This window comes from Oenanthe melanoleuca, chromosome 2 (genome assembly GCF_029582105.1).
Source record: "Oenanthe melanoleuca isolate GR-GAL-2019-014 chromosome 2, OMel1.0, whole genome shotgun sequence".
Taxonomy (NCBI): Eukaryota; Metazoa; Chordata; class Aves; order Passeriformes; family Muscicapidae; genus Oenanthe; species Oenanthe melanoleuca.
Genome location: NC_079335.1, coordinates 139746474 through 139766016, shown reverse-complemented (window position 1 = coordinate 139766016; position 19543 = coordinate 139746474). Strand labels below are relative to the sequence as shown.

Genomic DNA, 19543 nt, shown 5'->3' with positions numbered 1-19543 from the left:
TATGTGACTAGGTTCTGATCAGCATAACTTCACTATTCATGTGTACTTACAAACTGTAATAGTGAGATATTATTCACTGTTAGTAAAATTTCACATAAAGTAGTATATTACTACTAGAATTCTGTGTAAAACATAATCTACTAGCTTTTAAAGGTTACCCAGCTTTAGAATCTGTAATTTGTGTGTGTGGGATAAGGTCTTTCTCATTATGCCTTCACCAAGAATATTTCAAGGATTGTACACTTAAAAGTTTTTCTATTTAATGTTATTGTCCTTATTTCTATATATAGACTTAAAGTTGCATGCCTTAAGGGAAAGAGCCCCTCTGTGACCTGATCCATGTCTTGCCCACAACAATGCATGTGGCTTCAAACACTGCCCCTCCTGGAAATCCATTTGGCTGCTCATCAACACAGCCAACAGCAAGAGCTGACTGTGGGAACTCCACTCTCACATAACAGGGAAAAATAAACTTGTTAATCTCTAAATCATGGAGTTTGTAAGAAAAAATGCTGAAGGCAGGCACAGGCAAAAAGCCCTCTCTGGTCTAAGAATGCTTACCTGTAGTGCAGAGTTGTCTGCCCTCACATGCGCCTGTGCCTGGCTTCAGCCTAATTAGTTCTGGTAAAAGAATGTTGGGTTTCAGTGGGAGTTGAAAAACTTAGCTGTGTCTTGGGCTAAAAGTTGAGTATTTGTACATGTACAGCTGCTGCTCCTACACCATGGAAGGTCAGTCTCAGACCTTCCTCATCTAAATGATCTTGGGTACAGCATCCCTTCCAATCCTGGGTAGCCCTGGGCAGGACCTGCTACAGGTCAGGAGCTTTTGCCTTGCCAAAATGTCACTGTAGCAAAGACAGCTGGAGTAGATCCCAGGCTAGTTTTGTCTTTACAAGCCAAAAGCCAGCAGTTAGCATTTTACCCAGTAGTCAAAGATCAGAAAAAAGGTTTACACCTCCTTCTTCAAAAACTGAAATTTTTTTGTCAAGATTGGCACTTCGATCTTATGGATTTTCAATTCAATATCATTCTAATTAAAATCTGGATATACAGGCATAAGTGACAAAATCTGGCAACATTAAGGAAGCTGCCTTAGAAGCTTGCACATCACTGGAAAGTCTGTCTTATTATGTCCTCTAACTTCACTAGAATTTTAAACGCAGATTTCTTTATTGTAGTAACATCACTTTATGCAGCATCAACATAAATCTACACCTATCAAAATATCTATAAATGAGAATATCCTGAAACATGTCAAAATATCACTGCTCTATTTTAGGACAGCTAGAGGTATGGTGAAATGTTCATTTTGCATATATTTTGGGTTATTTCCATGTGCTTTAGAAAACTGTTCTAATTTTTATGTCTGCTATATGAGAGATGTGATTCAAATCCTACAAATGAAGTTATGATTCCATTGATTATTTTCTTCTGTGCATTCTTACTGGGAAATTGAAAGAGGTAATTTAGTATAATTTATTCTGAAGTAGGTAGTGTTTTGTCAGTTCAAGATAGGAACATTCCCTTGGTTTGTTTCAGGCCTTATTCATTGATTATTCAAATCATAGACTGTTATAGCCCAAAACCTGATTGCACTTTCTTGAGCCACTGGAGAGCCTGACTGGGTATTCTGAAAACAAATTTCAATCAAAAGCTGAATAAACATTTATATGTGTCGCAGTAATTCTGGTCACAGCCAACCTGGACATGGAACTGAACTTAAAAATATTGTGCTTCTATAATAATTCAACAGTGCTTATGTGAAGAGACAGAAGTAGTTAAGTTCCTACAGGATGCTGAAGGAACACCTGACAGGGTGACTCCTGTGCAGGGCTGTGGCTCAGGTGTCTGCTGAGTTCCCTGGGGCTGGAGAGAAACTCCTGGGCACAAGTCCAGGTGGAATGATGTTGGTGTGGGACTGGGGCTTCTGCCACTGCTGATTGTTGAACTCAGGAGGAGCAGGTGGAGCTGTGCAGCTGCTAAGGAGGCTTTCCCCTGATGTGTGACAAAATCTTGTCCCCAAGATCTGCAGGAGAGCTCAGCCATGCAGAATAACAAGTTCAACTCAAGTAGTGTTTTCATCAAGTTGGGGAAGGGAATAACAAAGTTATGGGTCCTGCTAAGATGCTGTTTATCTCTTCAGGTTTTTACCAGTATTATGTCTTTCATGGTATTATGCAAATAGACATCTAAATAACACAACATGCATTCACACCCTCATAGACACTCAGCTGAACAGCTGAAGATGACCTCAGGACTTCAGAGATTTATTTCATGTGTAGGAGATCAAAAGAAAATACCTCAAAGCTTCATTGTATCTGAATAAACAAGAAGGAGTGAAATGCTCATGATGGATTTGTGTGGCACAAACACGCATGGCAATGAGACCAACAAATCTCTCATGGATACTGTAGAGGAGTTCTACAGGTTTTTTAGTTTTTTCCAGCTCCTGTTATAGGTGCTGGAAAACTGCAAATAAAAAAGAAACATCTTGGCAAATATAATTCCAGAGATAGTCAGTACTACAGCAATGCAGAGACCCTCAAGATCACAACCTCAGCACTGGTTTTCTCTACAGCAGAGTTATTCTGGTTTTCTGGCATAACAGCCTTCATGTCAACAAGAGAACTGTCAAAACAATTCTCATTTTAAGAGTGATACACATCATAACAATCTCTAGTCTAACTCTCTGGATCCCTCTTCTCTTGAATATTCTGTTGCAAATGTTCGATGTTGAGACGGATGGGCTCTGGAAATATCAGTACAGTCTGTTCTATAATGGCCTGAAGGAAGCTCTGCTTGCCCATAGTCCAGACAAGGCTTTTCACTTTATCATCCACACCTCCCCATGAAATGTACAGGACTTTTAAGGCAACATCCTGAAACACAAGCAGCTTCTGAAGTTGCAGTTAGGAGCTCATTTTTAGTCCTGCTAAAGCAGAGCCAGCCCTACGCTCACACAATGCAGCTAACTCAGGCCCAGCAGCAAGAATCACAAGCTGTGGAAATCTTTTACATGACATGAAGATGATGAACTGCATTGCAGCTGTGTAGACTCCAGACCCATGTTGTTAATGACTATATAGCACATGTTTATGCAGTGACATAAAAGCAATTCATCAGCCCTCCCTGGACTTGACTGAATGGCTCAGTAAGCTTGGTGTGAATTTTATAATCTGTTGTTGCTTTTGAAATGTTTTTCTTGAGATAGGGGAAAGAAAGGGAGAGATTGAGGAGCTCAGAGAAGCATTTCTCATCTCCACAGAGGAAGAAACAGTTTCCTTCTAGCACAGCCAAGACCTGGGAAATCACTGGTGTCCCCACATTCCGTACTGACACAAATCCCGTTATCATAGATCGACACCTAAAACAGATTCCACTGTCCAGAGCCACACATGAATTACTGCTGAGTTTAGCAGAGTTCCTGCATTTCTTTGGATAGCAGATCCATTTGCCACTGCCATCTGGGCTATATTTCTCTTGAGGTATTTCAGATATGAAAATTGCCTTGCAAAATCAATCCTTTTTATTTTACAGGCCTGCATGTGAAGATTATATATCCATTAACTTTGTCATGCATCTCACCTGCTGTCCAAACAAAAAGGTCATTTCTCATTCTCTACTAAAGTTTTTCTAAGTACTTTTGATTAGAGCATCTTGACTTTGATTTACTGTCACCATTATATATAATTCCATTCCTAATTCCAGTGTGAAGTAAAAGGAATCCTTATTCAACAAGAAGCTTCTTCATTATCTTTAAATACATACTTTCTATTATTTCAATAATAATTATTCACCAGGGCAAATAAAACAAAAACTGCAAAATTGGATTACCATAGTTAAATTCAACCTGAAATAGCCTGAATCTGGTACTGTATCAACAGAGAAACAGCTTGGTTACAGCACTCCTCAATTTTTTTGTTTATGTGAGACCACAGAAATGTATTCATTAGCTACACAATCATATCTGATAAGACTTAGAAAGGGGAATGTACACAGCTGGGAGAATTCACATCCAACAAAATACATAAGCAGCTGAATAAATGTTCTTCCACCACCTTACTTGGTCCAAATCACTTGGTTCTTTCTCTGCTGATCACCCTCTTTCAGATATAGCCTAGAATACATTTAGGCCAAAATATCTGCTTCACTTGGCTTAACCAGTTTTCACTTTTTGCCTTCTAACAATACACATTTAGTAGAGCATAAAGCACAAAATTATGTCAAAGTCTTCATTAATCCAAGTTTTATCAGTGGTTTTTATAAAAAGTTACGACAGCCTAAATATATGGAAGGTGAGTTCTACAGTGACTTTTTCTAAACCAAACACAAGAATTGTGCTGGTGAGGTCTCTGGCCTAAGAACTCTTCCATTTTTCCCACTCTTATAGCTGGTTTTATAATCTAGGAAGTCCTTAAGGTTACAGCTCCAGCACATTCTCAGACTACCATGGTTACAGCTACAATGGGGATTAATGGCACAATTAGCAGGTGAAAACTTCCTGCATTACAGCTATCCAAAAGGGAATTCTTTCTCCATTGACCACATATAATACAAAAACTGATTTAACAGAAAGCATCTAAAGTGGGCTTTCATTCTCCAGCTGATTTCTCAGCAGACTGAAATCCATTCAATGACTGAAACTGGACAAAATACATGGAGGTATTTTATCAGCATTGATGAGTCCCATTGGATAAAATGATCCTGAGTCTGGCTTCCATAGCCTGTACCCCAATCCTGGTTCTCCTGTTATTTAACAGAAACCAGGGGCTGCAGACAGCACAACCACAAACTTCAGCCTGGCCTGAAGTCAGGGCACAGCATGAGGGGCACAGCCGTGCCCCAGGATGTACTTCCCAGTTTCTAAGGTTATGCACCCATGAGAAACATTCCTAGATAAATCAGTTAAGGAGAGATGATGGCTTTCATCTTCTGATGATTTCACCCATCTTTGTTTCCAAGTTCTAATTCCTTCAGCTTTAGCCCTCAGCATCACAGCAGGGTGCAGTGCTATTACCTCTTCAGGACCAAGTCTTTCAATAATGTGAATAAAGTTGCACAGTGAACCTCACAAATCTTGTCAAGTCAAGTTCTTAGACATGAATTGATAAAAATCAGAAATATAAACCCCCCAAAAAGAATGAAAACAACCTTTTTCTTCAGTATATTAGAAGTTAGTAATTCATTATTTTTAATACTGAGAATAATGTAATCATGAAAAAAGGCATTTGCCTAGCCCTGTGAGCATTCACCAACTAGCAAAATTACTTAAATGAAGAGGAAAAAAAGAGATAACTGTGTACACAAAATTAGCACGAGAATTAGCAATCAACTGTAGTTCATACAAGGTTCTTAGCAGATAGCATCATGTTTATTAATAAATGATGAACTGCTTAGTGGAGTTTTTGCTTAGTGATATCACTATAATAACAGACACATGTTTTATTTATGTTTCAAGTTACATCCAAAATAAGCGAGACATTCAGATGTCAGATTCTCTCTAAAATCTAAAGATTCTTCACCCCAAATTCAAGCTTCCACTGACCCAGATGAGACAGCACTCATTCAAAACTATGGCCAATAATATGATGACTTCAGTTGATGTGCTCATCTTTGGGGACTTTTTTCCTGTGATACAACAAAGCAAAAACTGCATTTCTTAAAGCTGGCTGCATTTTTCTCATAAGGATGGTATTTTTTTTTCTCTGTGGGATACAGTGCTATTTGTGCAGCAGATTGTATTTTGACAGATGCAACTGCATCATAAAAAGGCCCTTAGCACTATGAGACTGGTAGCTCACAAACGTTCATGAGCTCCAGAATTTCTTAAAAAAATCCCAATAATGAAAATATTTTTGAGAATGTAAAATGCCTGAAAGCCACTTACCTCCCCCACACCAGTCTGCAGAATTTTCAGTCCAGTTGTTTTTTCAAGCTTCTCTTTGTTTATGGCTGTAAGGAAAAATTAAGATTGAGAGAGTTAAAGGAAAACTGGAATATGTATGATTTTACAGCATTTCCCACCAACCCTCTTTCCTTCCTCAATATATTCATGACAGTTCCTGCCATTCCATCTATGGAATATCTTTCCCTGAGAGTAAATCTGCTACTATGTTTTTTGAATGCATATTTATGCTATTAATTGCACATTACTATGTGAAAAAGAAAGCCAAGCTAATTATATTTTATACAATATTACACACATTTAACAATTTGTTTGGAAAGTTCTTTACTGAGGATACTTCCCACTTCCTTGCATTGAAGGGCAGATCAGTGGTTTACCATAACTGTGTAGGACTCTTCACAGCAAATACAGTCTTATGTCACAGGAAATAAAAGAGTGTATTTCACACCACCAGGATGCAATACACAAGGGTTGTTTTTTTTTTTAATTCAGTTTTTTCTCTTTATCAGAACATGTATCATTAAAATCTAGCATAAGGCAAACCAGCATAAACCAGTTAAATAAAGGCAATAATAACTAAGATTCCAATCACACTTGCAACCCAAACACTCAGGGCATGAGCTTGAGCACTGTTGTACAATTGCCCATTCTCTTAAATGGTCTGATATGACTCTGGCCTGTGACTGTTAGCAGCTTCAAAAAACAGTGCTCATCCATGATTCTGGGAGCAGCACAAGGATGAGATTATTCCTAGCTGGGTGCATGGGTAATGCCATCCCATTCTGGTTGGGAAGATTTTAACCTTCTAGATGCAAACTGTGTCAGGTGGACTCGTGGCCAAAGCACAGGCACCTGGTTTGATTTATTTATGAGGAGCAATGAAGCCTTGCAGCCTTGTTAACCTCTCCTTCCTTTAGCTGCCTGTAATCCAAGTGAGTCATCTGGGCTCTCTCTGCTGTCTTTGGAAAGGATGCACATTTAATGTGGTGAGTCACCCCACACATCTTACACGTATCTGCAGGCATCTACCTCTTTTCTTTGATTATGAACAAAATTTGATAGATGCTGCTTCTCAAGTTTTGCCTAGAGAAAACCTTCAATTCAGAAAGGTCAAGAAGTGCTAGGACATATTGAGCATTGTAAATTTACATGAAAATACTTAAGAAAATTACATTTTTTTTCTTTTCATTTTGTGAATAATTCTCTTATTTTTTGCCATTTGAAACATTCAAAACAGCTCAGATAGCAGCAGACATTTCTAGAAGATTTTTGTGAACTGGTTTGTCAAAAGTGCAACACAAATGACTCACATTTATTCCAGAGTCAGATCATTAGGCTCCATCTCACCACTTATGGAGAGATTTTTATAAGAGTATGTACATGCAAAGACTCAAGAAGTTACACCCCTAGCAATTCTAACACAGAAAAACTTATCTGAATGCCTTCCTCAAGGGGTGAATATTGCCCTCAATTTAAACAAAAAAAGCTATGTACACCTTCTAGACACAGACACATTTCTTTTTGCACTTCTTAATATGCTGATTAAGCAGAGAGGAACATGGAGTCCCAAACTAAGAAAGCTTAAATGCATGTTTTGCTGAATGACAACCTAAAACCTGCATGCAATACTCACATACTTAACACCTGTGCCACACTTTATACATTCACAAATATATTTATTGAACACAGAGCCAAAGGGACCATGTGAAGGCGAGTTGACTGAAACATGAAATTTGAAATCAGGTTTTGCAGCATTGTATATCTTGTGCAGTACGAATTTCCAAAAAATAAGTAAATCTTTGCAAAGATCTGCCATGCTACCACACTGACCACCTCACACCCAGAAAACACATTAAAGGCAGATTTCTACCAAGTACAAAATAGAACATTTATAAAATGGGAAAGTTCCACAGCCTCCTTCAAAGAAACTGAATGGTCCAACAAAGGATTCTTTGGCAGCTTAGGATAAAGAAAACTGCACAGCAGAGTGGCTGCAAAATAAATGGCTATAAGTAAACAACAAAGCATAACTCCCACTGTGTAATTTCTTACCACATGAACAGCTAATAGAAAATATTGGGTCTGCTGAATCGCTGAGTTTTATAATTACTATTACAGATTTGACCTCCTTTTCATAGGTTTCCTGCAGACATTAATTATTGAAGCTTTGATATTAAAAAACAACAACAAAAAAGGTTTACTTAATACCCCTGCTTTCCCACTTGATATTGGCTGAAACACAAAGGACAGGTCTGACAGCCATGCTAACACAAACCCTGCCAAAATTAGGAGGCATGAAGGCACGAGGTGTTATTGATTAAATCATAACCGGAAAATGGCCAAGCCCAGGCTCTGTCAGACTGTGGAGAGAGACACGGCCAACAGTCTCTGGCGTGCTCACTCCAGGCGTGTACAGCACAGAGTCTGAGCTAACCTTGAACTCCACAAGCTGCCCAGGAAGGTCAAGAAATTCTGTCAAAAATGGTGCTGAAACTGAAGCAGCAACTACATACCAAGCAGCTGCTTCAAGCTGTGGAATGGTGAAAACAACCACTTAACCTTTCCTATGCAGAGCTATAATGGAGAATTTAAAACAAGAAGACATGGTCTATATAGATAGATGGAAGAAGTGGTGGGAAAATGTATTCAGATATTAAGAACAAGCTACTAATTCCCTGAAAATTGGCCCAAATTTTTGAAAATATTTTAGCATACTAACTGCTAGCTTTTACTCAAATACCAGCACACAGCAGCTTATGTTTCAGTTGCAAATTTTATGGAAGTAAAACTTACAATTCTGGGTAACACAGTATATTGCACATTTCATCAAAGTTATTTTTTTATGGTCACAGTTTAAAGTCCTATAATACTAATGGTGAACCGACAAACTCATCAGCAAAGAGGCATAATAAGAAGAGCTATTCAGAATAAAAAAAAAGAAAAAGAAAAAAAATCCCAACAAAATCCCCCTCGAACCAGTTAGCAACATATAAATCCATTTTTTAATCTTCCATTGAAACAAAAACAGCTTCCAAACACACAAAAAGGGAGGCCTTTAAATTAAATTCACTAGATGAAGGATATGCAAATTACCTGAAGAAGCGGAGCCCTATAATGTTCTCAAAATTCTGCAATAGCCTATTTAATTAGTATTTTAATTTATCAGAATAATTCTTTGCACTTGACAATTTATGCAGTATTCCATATAATTAAGCACGTAGCTACAGTGGAATAATTTTGCCTACTCTCTGTATACCAGTTATTTTAACCTGAAAGAATCTGTGGAAGTCTCTTCTGTGATCTAAATTACAATGGGGACAACTTAATGGCTTTGCTCTATTAGAGAGCATGATGAGGGTGCTGCTGAGTGTTTAAGGGTAGGGATTGGCACTGCTCAGTCTTCACTAACCTGAGGGAGGTCTGATGTGTTTTCTAAGGGCAAACATTTATTTCCTTTAGCAGAGTTATCTGTCAGTGGCAGGGTCAGGAATTGGAGTGCGTAGGTTTGGCAGGTTTAACCTCAGAGCCCATCACTTATTAGAAGGAGCAAGTTGTGGAGGGCTCTGAGCAGAGCTCCAGCCTCATTACTGCACTTCTGGAAGAAGGTTTTCTATCAAGCACAACTGCATGGGAGCACACACTGGCACAAGCCAGGGAAGGGGAGCCAGGGAAAGGTTTTCAGCAGGAAACCTCCCCAGTTTGTCCCAAGCTGTTGCAGGATTTACCTGCCCCAAAGAAGAAAACACCCTTAAATATGAAAAATGTTTCTGGGAAGATGGCATCACTCACAAGGAAAACTTGATTTTTGGTGTGTATCTGACTTTGAGTGTGTGTTGTATTTAATTGAATGTAGGAAAAAAGTACTTATGGGCATATGATTTCCCTGACTTCTATTACCTGCCCATTTTAGAATGAGACAATTCATGCTCTAAGATTTGCTAACTATATTGACTGGACCTCCAGTCAATAAATTGAGGGCAACTAATTCAGATTTACTGTAGGCTGTCACATGAATTCTGCAACCACTGTTTTTTCCCATCAGCTTGCTGCAAAGCTCTTTTCAAAGAGCCACATTTAGAAGAATTTAATTTCTTTTCCTCTCTGAGAAAAGGAAAAAGAAAAGAAGGGAATTCCAGAGAGATGGTGCTTATTACAGGTTTTAGCTTTTTAACAAGTATCTCTAAGACAAGTAAATGTTACATTTATTAACCTCAAGTTAGACTTTTCTTTCTTCTCCCCTACAAGGAGCCCTTGAATATTTGGAAAGCTTCTTCACAGCATGGTTCAGAGAGAATGCCTTTGTCCTTGGCAGGGCCACTGTGCCATGTATATGCACAGCAAGTCAAAAGCACAACATGGAATATTCAGAATGCATCAGCTCAGAACAAGAATGACCAACTCAAGTGGCCAGATAAAATGAGAAGGGTGCCTGTACTAAATTTTACAATGCAATTAGTGAGGAGCAAGTACACAAGCTGCAGGCAGAAGGTGTTCTGTCCTCCAGTCTCTACAGGGTGATGGCACAAGATAGCTGCTTCATGTGTAATTTCTATTTAACTGGCAGCCAGGCCTGGAATGGAAATGGCTGCAGAAAAGTCAAAGCCACACCACTGTGCTAGCAACAGCCTGCTAAATACTTTGTCATATTCAATTTTCAAGTCATTTTTCAAGCGATTTTAATTAGATATTGTTTCAATCTCATGTGCATTAATTTAATTTCTGATATCAACATTTCAGCTTTCAATCTGTTCAGATGCAGTACCTTGCTGCCTGGAGTAATTTAAAATATTGTTTGCATCTCCAGCAATTTTGAGAGCACACATCCTTTACAACCTGCTCTAGCCAATAAAACCAGCAGATGGAAATTCAGACCATGCTCACCATTCCCTGTGCACCTTTGCATTCTCACTTTGGTGCAAGGCAGCTAAACCTCCATGCTCACAAACAAGGAATTTTCCATCTCTGTTTGTCTTTAATTCTCTGCAAAAAAATACACACACAATCCCTTTGTCAGGGAAATAGCAACACTGGATGTTTCCCTAAAAGGGAAATTGGGCCATACTTGAATACCTGTCAAGAACTGTATATTTTTAAACTAATTCACCAAAACAATGCCACTTTACCCACTCTAAACCACCTACCTCTTATACCCATGCCCAGGTAATATTTAAGACTAGAGTAGAAATTATTTTATGCAGCAGGACCTCAGGTACCTATGTGTTTGCATATATTAGGGATGTATTTTAAACACATCCTTTCTGCATGACTGCTTGTATTGACTTATTTCCACTTCTTCAATAAATAACTGCTCAATTGTATGTCTTCCTTTAACTTTCCTTTAAAATGAGCACACTGCTATTCTAAAATCTGATATTTAAATTGTAGTAAAGGAGTTTGGGATGTATGAAATGACATTTTTTTATTTCTCTGGAGCTTTTTTGCTTCATGATGGGATCCATCTCTACAAAATTTGCTGTCTCAACTAAGAAATCAGTCAAATTCCCTGCCTTGTCAAGAGAAGTAGATAGATATCACCAGAGATTTACTTATCCCATCCTGAGATTGGTTTAGTTTATTTATTATATATATATATATATATATATATATATAGATATATAGATGCATGCCTGGAAAGGCCTGCTGCATTAACCAATTCTATTTTTTTTTCCACAGGTATTTCCTTGTAAGAAGCACATGTACATAAGCTCCAAAATACTTCAGCAGTAAAACATCTCAATAGACAATGCCATGGCTCCAGAGAGGGATTTCTGATGTGTGGTGTGAGGATGATTCTGTTCCTGAAAGATGAACAAACCCAGCTTACATGAATTAGAACTGTAGGAATGAAAAATCTTTGTCTATCCTAAATCCTTCTTTTTGACAGAGCTTCAGAAACTCATTATCAAAAATATTCTCTTAAATAATATAAGCAGATTGGTGTCTATCAAAAGAAGAGTTTTGAGGAATAACAAAAATAACTATGCTCTGGATATATGTAATTTGTTATCCATTGTATATATGCATATATCTCTGTGTGTATATATATATATATGTTGTTATATGTTGTATATGCTTTAGAAACACAAAAAAATATTTCAATGAATGCTTAACAGTAACAATTTTTAAAACTACTGACCATTTTAACAGTGACAATTCAGTGCTGCACATTACTTGACAGAGTGCAGTGCATGTATGTGTAACAACTCTCTTGCATACTTAAAACACTTATTCATTATTTATAGTAAAAGTTGTACCAATTCAGCTGGTGTTAGCAGAAAATGAAAAAAAAGAAGTGTCATTCCACTTTTCACATCAAAATTTTTTCACATAAATATTCTCAGACAAGTTTCAGCTCTGAACAGAAAATTCAGATGAAACAAATTGCAGGATGTTGAGCTGAAACTGGAGGAGAGCAGGTTCAGGTAGACCAAAATGCTGTGACTAGCAGGGCAGTGCTTCTCTGCAGTTATGTCTGCATGATTGCTAATGTCTAGATCAACTATTAATTGTCCTTTTTGAAGTTCCCCTTAGCTTAAATGTCAAAGTTCACCATCATATGTCCAACCTTAACATTTAAAAAACAGAAAGCAAGATTCCTGATCCCAGGGGAGGAGTGGAAAGAAAGATCACCTGGACTCTCCTCAGCCCATCCCATGCAGAGCACTCTTTGCCTCCTCACCTTCACCACTAGTGTAAAGAAACAGCCCATAAGCCAAGCTCAAGGCTACAGCATTTTCCCTTTTAAATAGACAAGTTTTTGGAATAAAAGTATAAAAGAACAGGTTTTCTGCCTTGTTTATTTATAGTCAAGAATTCAACAGATTGCTTTAATTTTCTAGGGTTGAAAATACTACAAAAAAAAAAAAAACCCAAGCAGATAATAGCAGCAACTCAGCTTTTCCAAGTAGCTAATATTCTAGTTTTGTATCTTCTTTTTCCTTCTATTTGAATAGTCTCTCCTTCCATATAACTTATTTTAATTTCTCAGGATATCCATTGCATCTCCTCCTAGTGATTAATTATTTTTAAATAAACAGAAAGAACCACTGAAGTCATACAGAGGCTGATACTTATGGTTGTAGCTTTGTAGAAATTCAGGAAACCCTGTTATCTGGAACTTAACTGACCTGTGGTTTCTTTGGAGCAGATGTCTTACTGGGGCAAAGGAAAGGACTTAACCATCTCTCCATCAGTCTACAAGATACTTTTTCTAGTTTCCATTACTTTTTAACACAAAAGAAACACAGACTCAGGAAAACAAATCCAAGAACAATAGCTGCACTTTTAAAGAAGCAATCCATTCGTCCCTAGGGTATCCCTGGAAAACACACTGACCTGCTTTCATATTATAATACATAATATTTTAAAATACCCATATTAGCATCTAATTATTAATCCTCATCTTTGTTATGCTCTACTTTTTTAGCATTCTCCTGCTTGCACCATTTTGAGTCTTAGCCTGAAACAGTAAGAAATGTATGAATTATTCTTACACTTATTTAAAATCTGTCAAAATCTTTGGATGGACACTGTGGTGTATTTGCACTGGTTTATGAAAAATTTAACGGACACTACCACTAATTCTCAGCATGCCAAATGTTATTTTTAATAAATACACATTCAAAACTGTCATTTTGTTCCCAGTCATTTCCCCAGTTAATAAAACAGCACCCTGTAGGTTCATTTCTTTAATGATCCAAAACACAACTTCGAGACACGTTATTTGTTATTCATCTACGACTACACTTAATGTCATCCTCATGGCACAAATGTAACAAGACTGAGTCACAAAAAACATTAGCAATATTTCAACTGACTGGCTCACTAAATCATGAATAGCACAGCTAATGCACAAGGTCATTCACTAACAAAATCTATTTGCTGTGCCTCAGAATAAAATGAAAATATTTATTACCAAGGATGCCACTAGTAACAAGAGTCACAATAAAGCTTTCAGATGAGAGTGAATACAGATGATGTTAACTTGCCCAGTTAGTTTTTAGAAAACAGTTTTTCATAATTCTGCTTTCATGAAAATTCTGGAGGCTACTTCACTACCTTTAAAAGGAATTCTTGAAAATCAACAAGAATGGAAGAACTCTTATATTTCAGAAATACAGGCCAAATATTTTTTGTAATTATGTAATTATGTAATAAAAAAAACATTACTTTTATCCTTGGGTGGGTGAAATGCAAAATAAGGAAGATAAATGCTTGCCTACAGAGATAACTGTGTCCTAAATGCATTTACATGATTTGAATGTGCCTGTGTCTGCACATTTGATGGGAATGAGGAGAAGGATGTAACAGGAAAGATTTGAGTGTGTGAAGGATGGCTGCTTTGCAGTACTTAAAATATTATGATTATTACAACCTCACCTACAATGCTTTTCATGGCCAGCATCACTGTGCCAAAGGCACTGTGCAAAAATGCCACTTAAAGGTGTTTCCTGTGCAAAAGAGCTTGTATCTACCAAATGAGTGGAGACAGTAATTGTTGGCAGAGGGGTAGAAATAACAAGGAATGGATATTAGGCAACAGAACAGCAGAATGCCAAAGCTGCCTCCATCCACACAACATGCTTTTATTTTTTGGCATGGGTAGTGATTTGTTCAGCTAAGCCTTATAAATCCTTTAAATGCTGCAGCACTTTCACCATTTCACTGTTAGGGGCAGAAAAGACTTATTGGCAGGGTTTAAAATGAGGAGAAATGGCAGGACAGGACACTGATCAGCTCTTCCAGAAGTACTGGAAGCAAAAGCAAAGCTCTCCCATTCAGTAAATGTGTGATGGAGGGGTCACTCCTTTGTGGTAGGTTTAACCCTGTGCACTTTGGAATGAGTTTCTGCTGGCACCATCCCTCCTCTAACAACACTATGGAAACATTTTTTAGGACATCCTTTCAAAGTTTAGAAAAGGCTACCTGGGCTGTGCCTCTCCCCATGGTGCCAGTTCCATCTGAGGAGGTTGTAAATCCAATTATAAACCTCTCATTGGGCAAAATGTTGGTCTGTGTCCCAGACCTCTGTGCACTTTGTGGGAGAATTCTACATCCCAAAAGAAAAGCATTTTGTCATGCTGCATTTTTAAAAAGAAATAGGCAACTGCAGAAATATTCAAACTAAAGGAGACAGGTGAATTGACAGGGAAAGGCTGTGGACTAATGCTGTGAATCAGGAGTCTGCCCTGCTGATAAAACTGTTCACTGTCCATCAAAATGCCAGCAACACCCTCTTATGAGTAGCCCCTTATCCTTTGTATTTTCAAAATGTGCATCATTAGAAAAAAATCTGCTATTTAAACTAGTTGAGCCTACTAGGTAAATTTTGACTGACATGGTTTAGAGAGTGACCACAGAAGCAGTTCCACAAGCAGCACACGACAGCAGAAACCCCTCTCAAGGGTATGATAACCTCTTTCATTGGCACTGGTACACTCAAAAGGAAACATTGGCCCACAGCCTTTGTAAGACTTTCAGACTAGTATGGATTATGCAATTTAACACATAGGAATCATTACTGCATACAATTTTCGAGAAATGTAAATGAAATGCCTATCTGCTTTATGCAGACATGGGCACAGGTCACTATTAGAGTGCCAGCAATTTCAAGCAATTTCTGCATGCTATTTTTGGGAAAAAAAATTATCACAATAGCATTCCTATGGGGTGAAAAATCTATAGGAGAGTTAAAAGCTCAATGAAATGTTTTCTGACTTCTGTCTGACTGCTGTCAGTGTCAGGCAGACACTGTTCTACCAAGACAGGCTGTAAAGTACCCCTAAGACTGTGAATAAAGCCATGCTTTCTCCTCCCTGACACTGTGGCCATAGCACAGGTATTTTTCCAGGGTTTCCCCTTTATGGAAATTTATGGAAACTAGCCTTAGAAGAAATACTTACTACTGAAAAAGAAAAGTGGTTATTGCAAGGGCAGTACAGATAATTACTTCCTCGGGAAATAATTCTGTGAGAAAGTGGTTTGCATATTTCCTTGACCCTCTTGCTTTGTAGACTGCTGGATCCATGATTGATTTCTAAAGGAGAGCATGCAGTTGTGGAGATATTTTAAAATTCCTTTATCTATCTATCTATCTATCTATCTATCTATCTATCTATCTATCTATCTATCTATCTATCTATATCTATATCTATCATCTATCTATATATCTATATATCTATATATCTATATTTTGCACCAGAGCCCTATACTTTAGAAATACCTACAATAATCTACACATACATACATAACATGCATGTCTCAATATAAGATGCATACATATAGCTTATTCCACACTCTACTCTTCAAAAAGGAATACAGAACTGTAGTATAAACATAAATTAAGTATGAGATATACATCTCCACCCATCAAGATTAATGTATATTATTATCCCTTGACCCCTTCTTAATGTTCCATTTTACCACGTTTCTAAAATATTTATACCATACAGGGTGTTAAATTATAGCAATTAAGACCATGGTATGGTTTGATTAATATTTCATCAAGAATGTTTCATAATTTGAATTTCCTTGGTGCCCTTCTGTTGCTTTGCTGAACACTGGGAATGAAGGGCATTTCTGCCTTGTTCTTCTTCATCTTTGCAGAACTTTACCAGCATTTTGCTTTATTTAGCCAGATGCAGAGCTTTGCAGCTAATGCCTTTTCACCTGGTGACTTATTCATGTAACAGTTTCAGGTTTGTTATGGCCAGTTCTGTGTCTCCAACAAACACAGAGGGATGGGGGTATGGAAAAAACTACTCAAGACTTCAGATTAGGTTTGGCTACTCCCTACACTTTCCACTTTGTAATACAAAGGTGGTTTCCAAATGCAGTTTTGGATATATGAAAATTAAGCATTTAGTTAAAATTTCTTTGCTACTTCCCTTACAGCTGATAGAGAGAGGCACTTCCAGAGAGGGCTTCATCCTCTCTGAGAAAGACAACTCAGATACAAATACAGTGTCAGCATCCATGTGATATGCAGCCAGGATCCCCCAAAAGCAGTTGGGAGTTGATGCAAACTCTAGGAACTGACTTCATGATACAAAAGTAAGTAGGTGATCTTTTGAGGAACTGGGATATCAAATGAATGGCTAGAATATCAACATGGAAAGAAGGGGAAATCTCTTCTAGCTAAAGGCTGAGTCACCCAGACTACAAATAAAAAGGTAACATTTTAGAGAGATGTTTTCCTATGATTCTGAAAGTGCAATTTAAAATGCAAAAGTAATTTTGGATTTTCTTCTTAAAAAAAACCCAAAATAAAACCATATATTTTCTCCATTCATATATTTTTAAAATTTTATGCAGTCTAGCATATAATATGATAGTGAGCAATACTAACACAGAGTGAAGAAACTGACCTAGAAAAATTCAAAGTGAGAGAGTAGAAGACTTAAAATGACAATTGTCAAATACGGTATTAATTTTAAAATATCAAGAATGTTTTTTACTAAGTACAAACTACAACACTTTATTTTTGTTTTCTGAATTATTAAATTGATTTTTTAACTGCAATTATGTTACAATATACTTTAATATATTAATTGTTTCATTCAGTACTCACAGCCTGTTTTGAAACTAATTGAATGTTAAAGTTTTTGGTATTTCCACTGGGGGTAAAAAAAAAAAAAAAAAAAAAAAAAGTAGAATTATGTGTATTACAAGAATCAATTTTGATTGATAAGATGTACAAAAAACTTCCTACCTCACAAAATTTGCTGAACAGACAAAGTTGACAAATTATCAGGAGGAACAAGTACCTCCAGGGTTATGCTGAAAGGATTTGGTTGTTGTGGGAATTCATATAAATGGGGGCCCAGAAAAAGAGCAGTTCTCTATATTACATTGTCACATCACAGGAAGGCTTGATGCTCCTTCAGGTAACATTGTGCCAAGTATAAAAAATGAGCAATTTCAAGCAATTAGTTGCACCAAAGGTTGAATGAGAAGCTGAATGTCCTGCTGCCTTACAAGTGGGGATAGGAAGGAGAAAGGAGGGTTGTTTTTCAGGTGCAGGATGGGTGAGGAGATGAAGGCAAGAAAATTCACAGGTTTCTCCATCTCTTTTTGATAGCTAACTTAATTAGATGTTCTGTAATTTTAGATCTGGATAATTCCTTGGGTCAAGTTAGAAACACAAATCCTACAAAACCTCATTTTTAATGGATAAAAACACCAAGGTCCTGTAAATGCAGATAATATAGGATGGAATTATATGTAAGGTGTATGTGTTCTCTGTGTATGAGGTATGGTGCTGCAATAGGACTTGCATATATTTGAATATTCATTAGATCTTCAATATCTTGTGAAACAAAATGCAATAAAGGAAGAAAGAGAAACAGAGATAACAGGGACAAGATGCATCTCTCTCATTTCCCTAATTTCACAGTGTATAATGATCTACTCATCTATTTTCTTATTTAAAAATATCAACAAGATGTTTGATATTATAAATTACATTAAATAATAGACATTAATAATGCATTATACTCCTGAATCAATTACAATCTTTAAATTAAATCCAAATATATTAATACTTAAATATAGCACTGAATTACTTGATGGGAATTACATTAGTAGTTAGAATACTTTAAGGACATAAGCCTAATAAAACAAATTACAGGCACTGCTGACAATTCATTAAAAGGAATCAGAATATACCATCTATTAGACAATTGCAACATATAATTCCATTATTATATAGATCATAGTATAGCATCTACCTCATTCTTTTAAACTGCCTCACTATTATTTGTGCAATTTTACTATTTACTGTGCCACACTTTAAAATTATTTCAACAGCAGCAGTGCTAAAGAAAAACATCAATTTTATAAAGCCTAATACATCTGAAGGGGAAAGCACTCAGAGTATCTAAATATGTTTTCTATGCAGAGTTTGAACTGCAGTTGTTCAAAGTGAAGCATTGCCTTTGGTGTGGAACATGAAGTACTTGGGAGAGGAGAGCAGAGCAGCATCAAAGGAGGCCCCACCATCTGATGCCACAGAATGCATGTATTGATTTCATATTTTGAAAGGCTTCCTTTACCCTGAATACTTTGCAGACCCAATGAAAGTCTGAACAGACCCCAATGAATTTAAATCCTGCTCTAACTAAAATGTAGTATTTGAGAAGGACATACAAGTTCCTCTATTATTAGGCTTGCTATCAGCAAGCATGGTAGTAATTCAGAGACAAATGTATGACACATTGGGCTTTTGCACTAGAGAGATTACAAAAACTACAAATATTACTTGTATTTATAACTGTCAGTAGACTGTGAAGAAGAAGCTACTTTAAAGTGTCTTTTCCAAGGCAGGCAAGGTTGCTTTTTTAACAGCAATTAAGTTAAAATACTTAAATAGCCTATTTTTCTGACCAGTTAATATTATATAACATGTTTTCAGCATTCAACAGACAAAGCAATTAAAATGACTTTTGGATTTGACTTTGGCATTAGGTCTTTTTCACACTTGCAGCTTTTAATTTTATACACTGTTTAGTTTAATTATTAATTAATATTGATTTTCCAAAGGACCATGACAATTGTTTTACTTGTAGCAGAATCAAGAGGTTCTTGTCATATTCAAGATGCTGGTCCCATTTTAAACATGGGTGCTGGATAACACCACAT

At 37.0% G+C, this 19543-nt stretch overlaps 1 protein-coding gene across 1 annotated transcript in view; it reads right to left on the bottom strand.

The window, feature by feature from the left end:
• PTPRN2 (protein tyrosine phosphatase receptor type N2) overlaps positions 1–19543 on the bottom strand; it is a 627414-nt gene that overhangs the window by 230379 nt on the left and 377492 nt on the right. The window contains exon 12 of the mRNA XM_056484320.1: positions 5888–5952. Coding sequence (XP_056340295.1) covers positions 5888–5952 — 65 coding nt within the window. The remainder of the gene's footprint in view (positions 1–5887; positions 5953–19543) is intronic.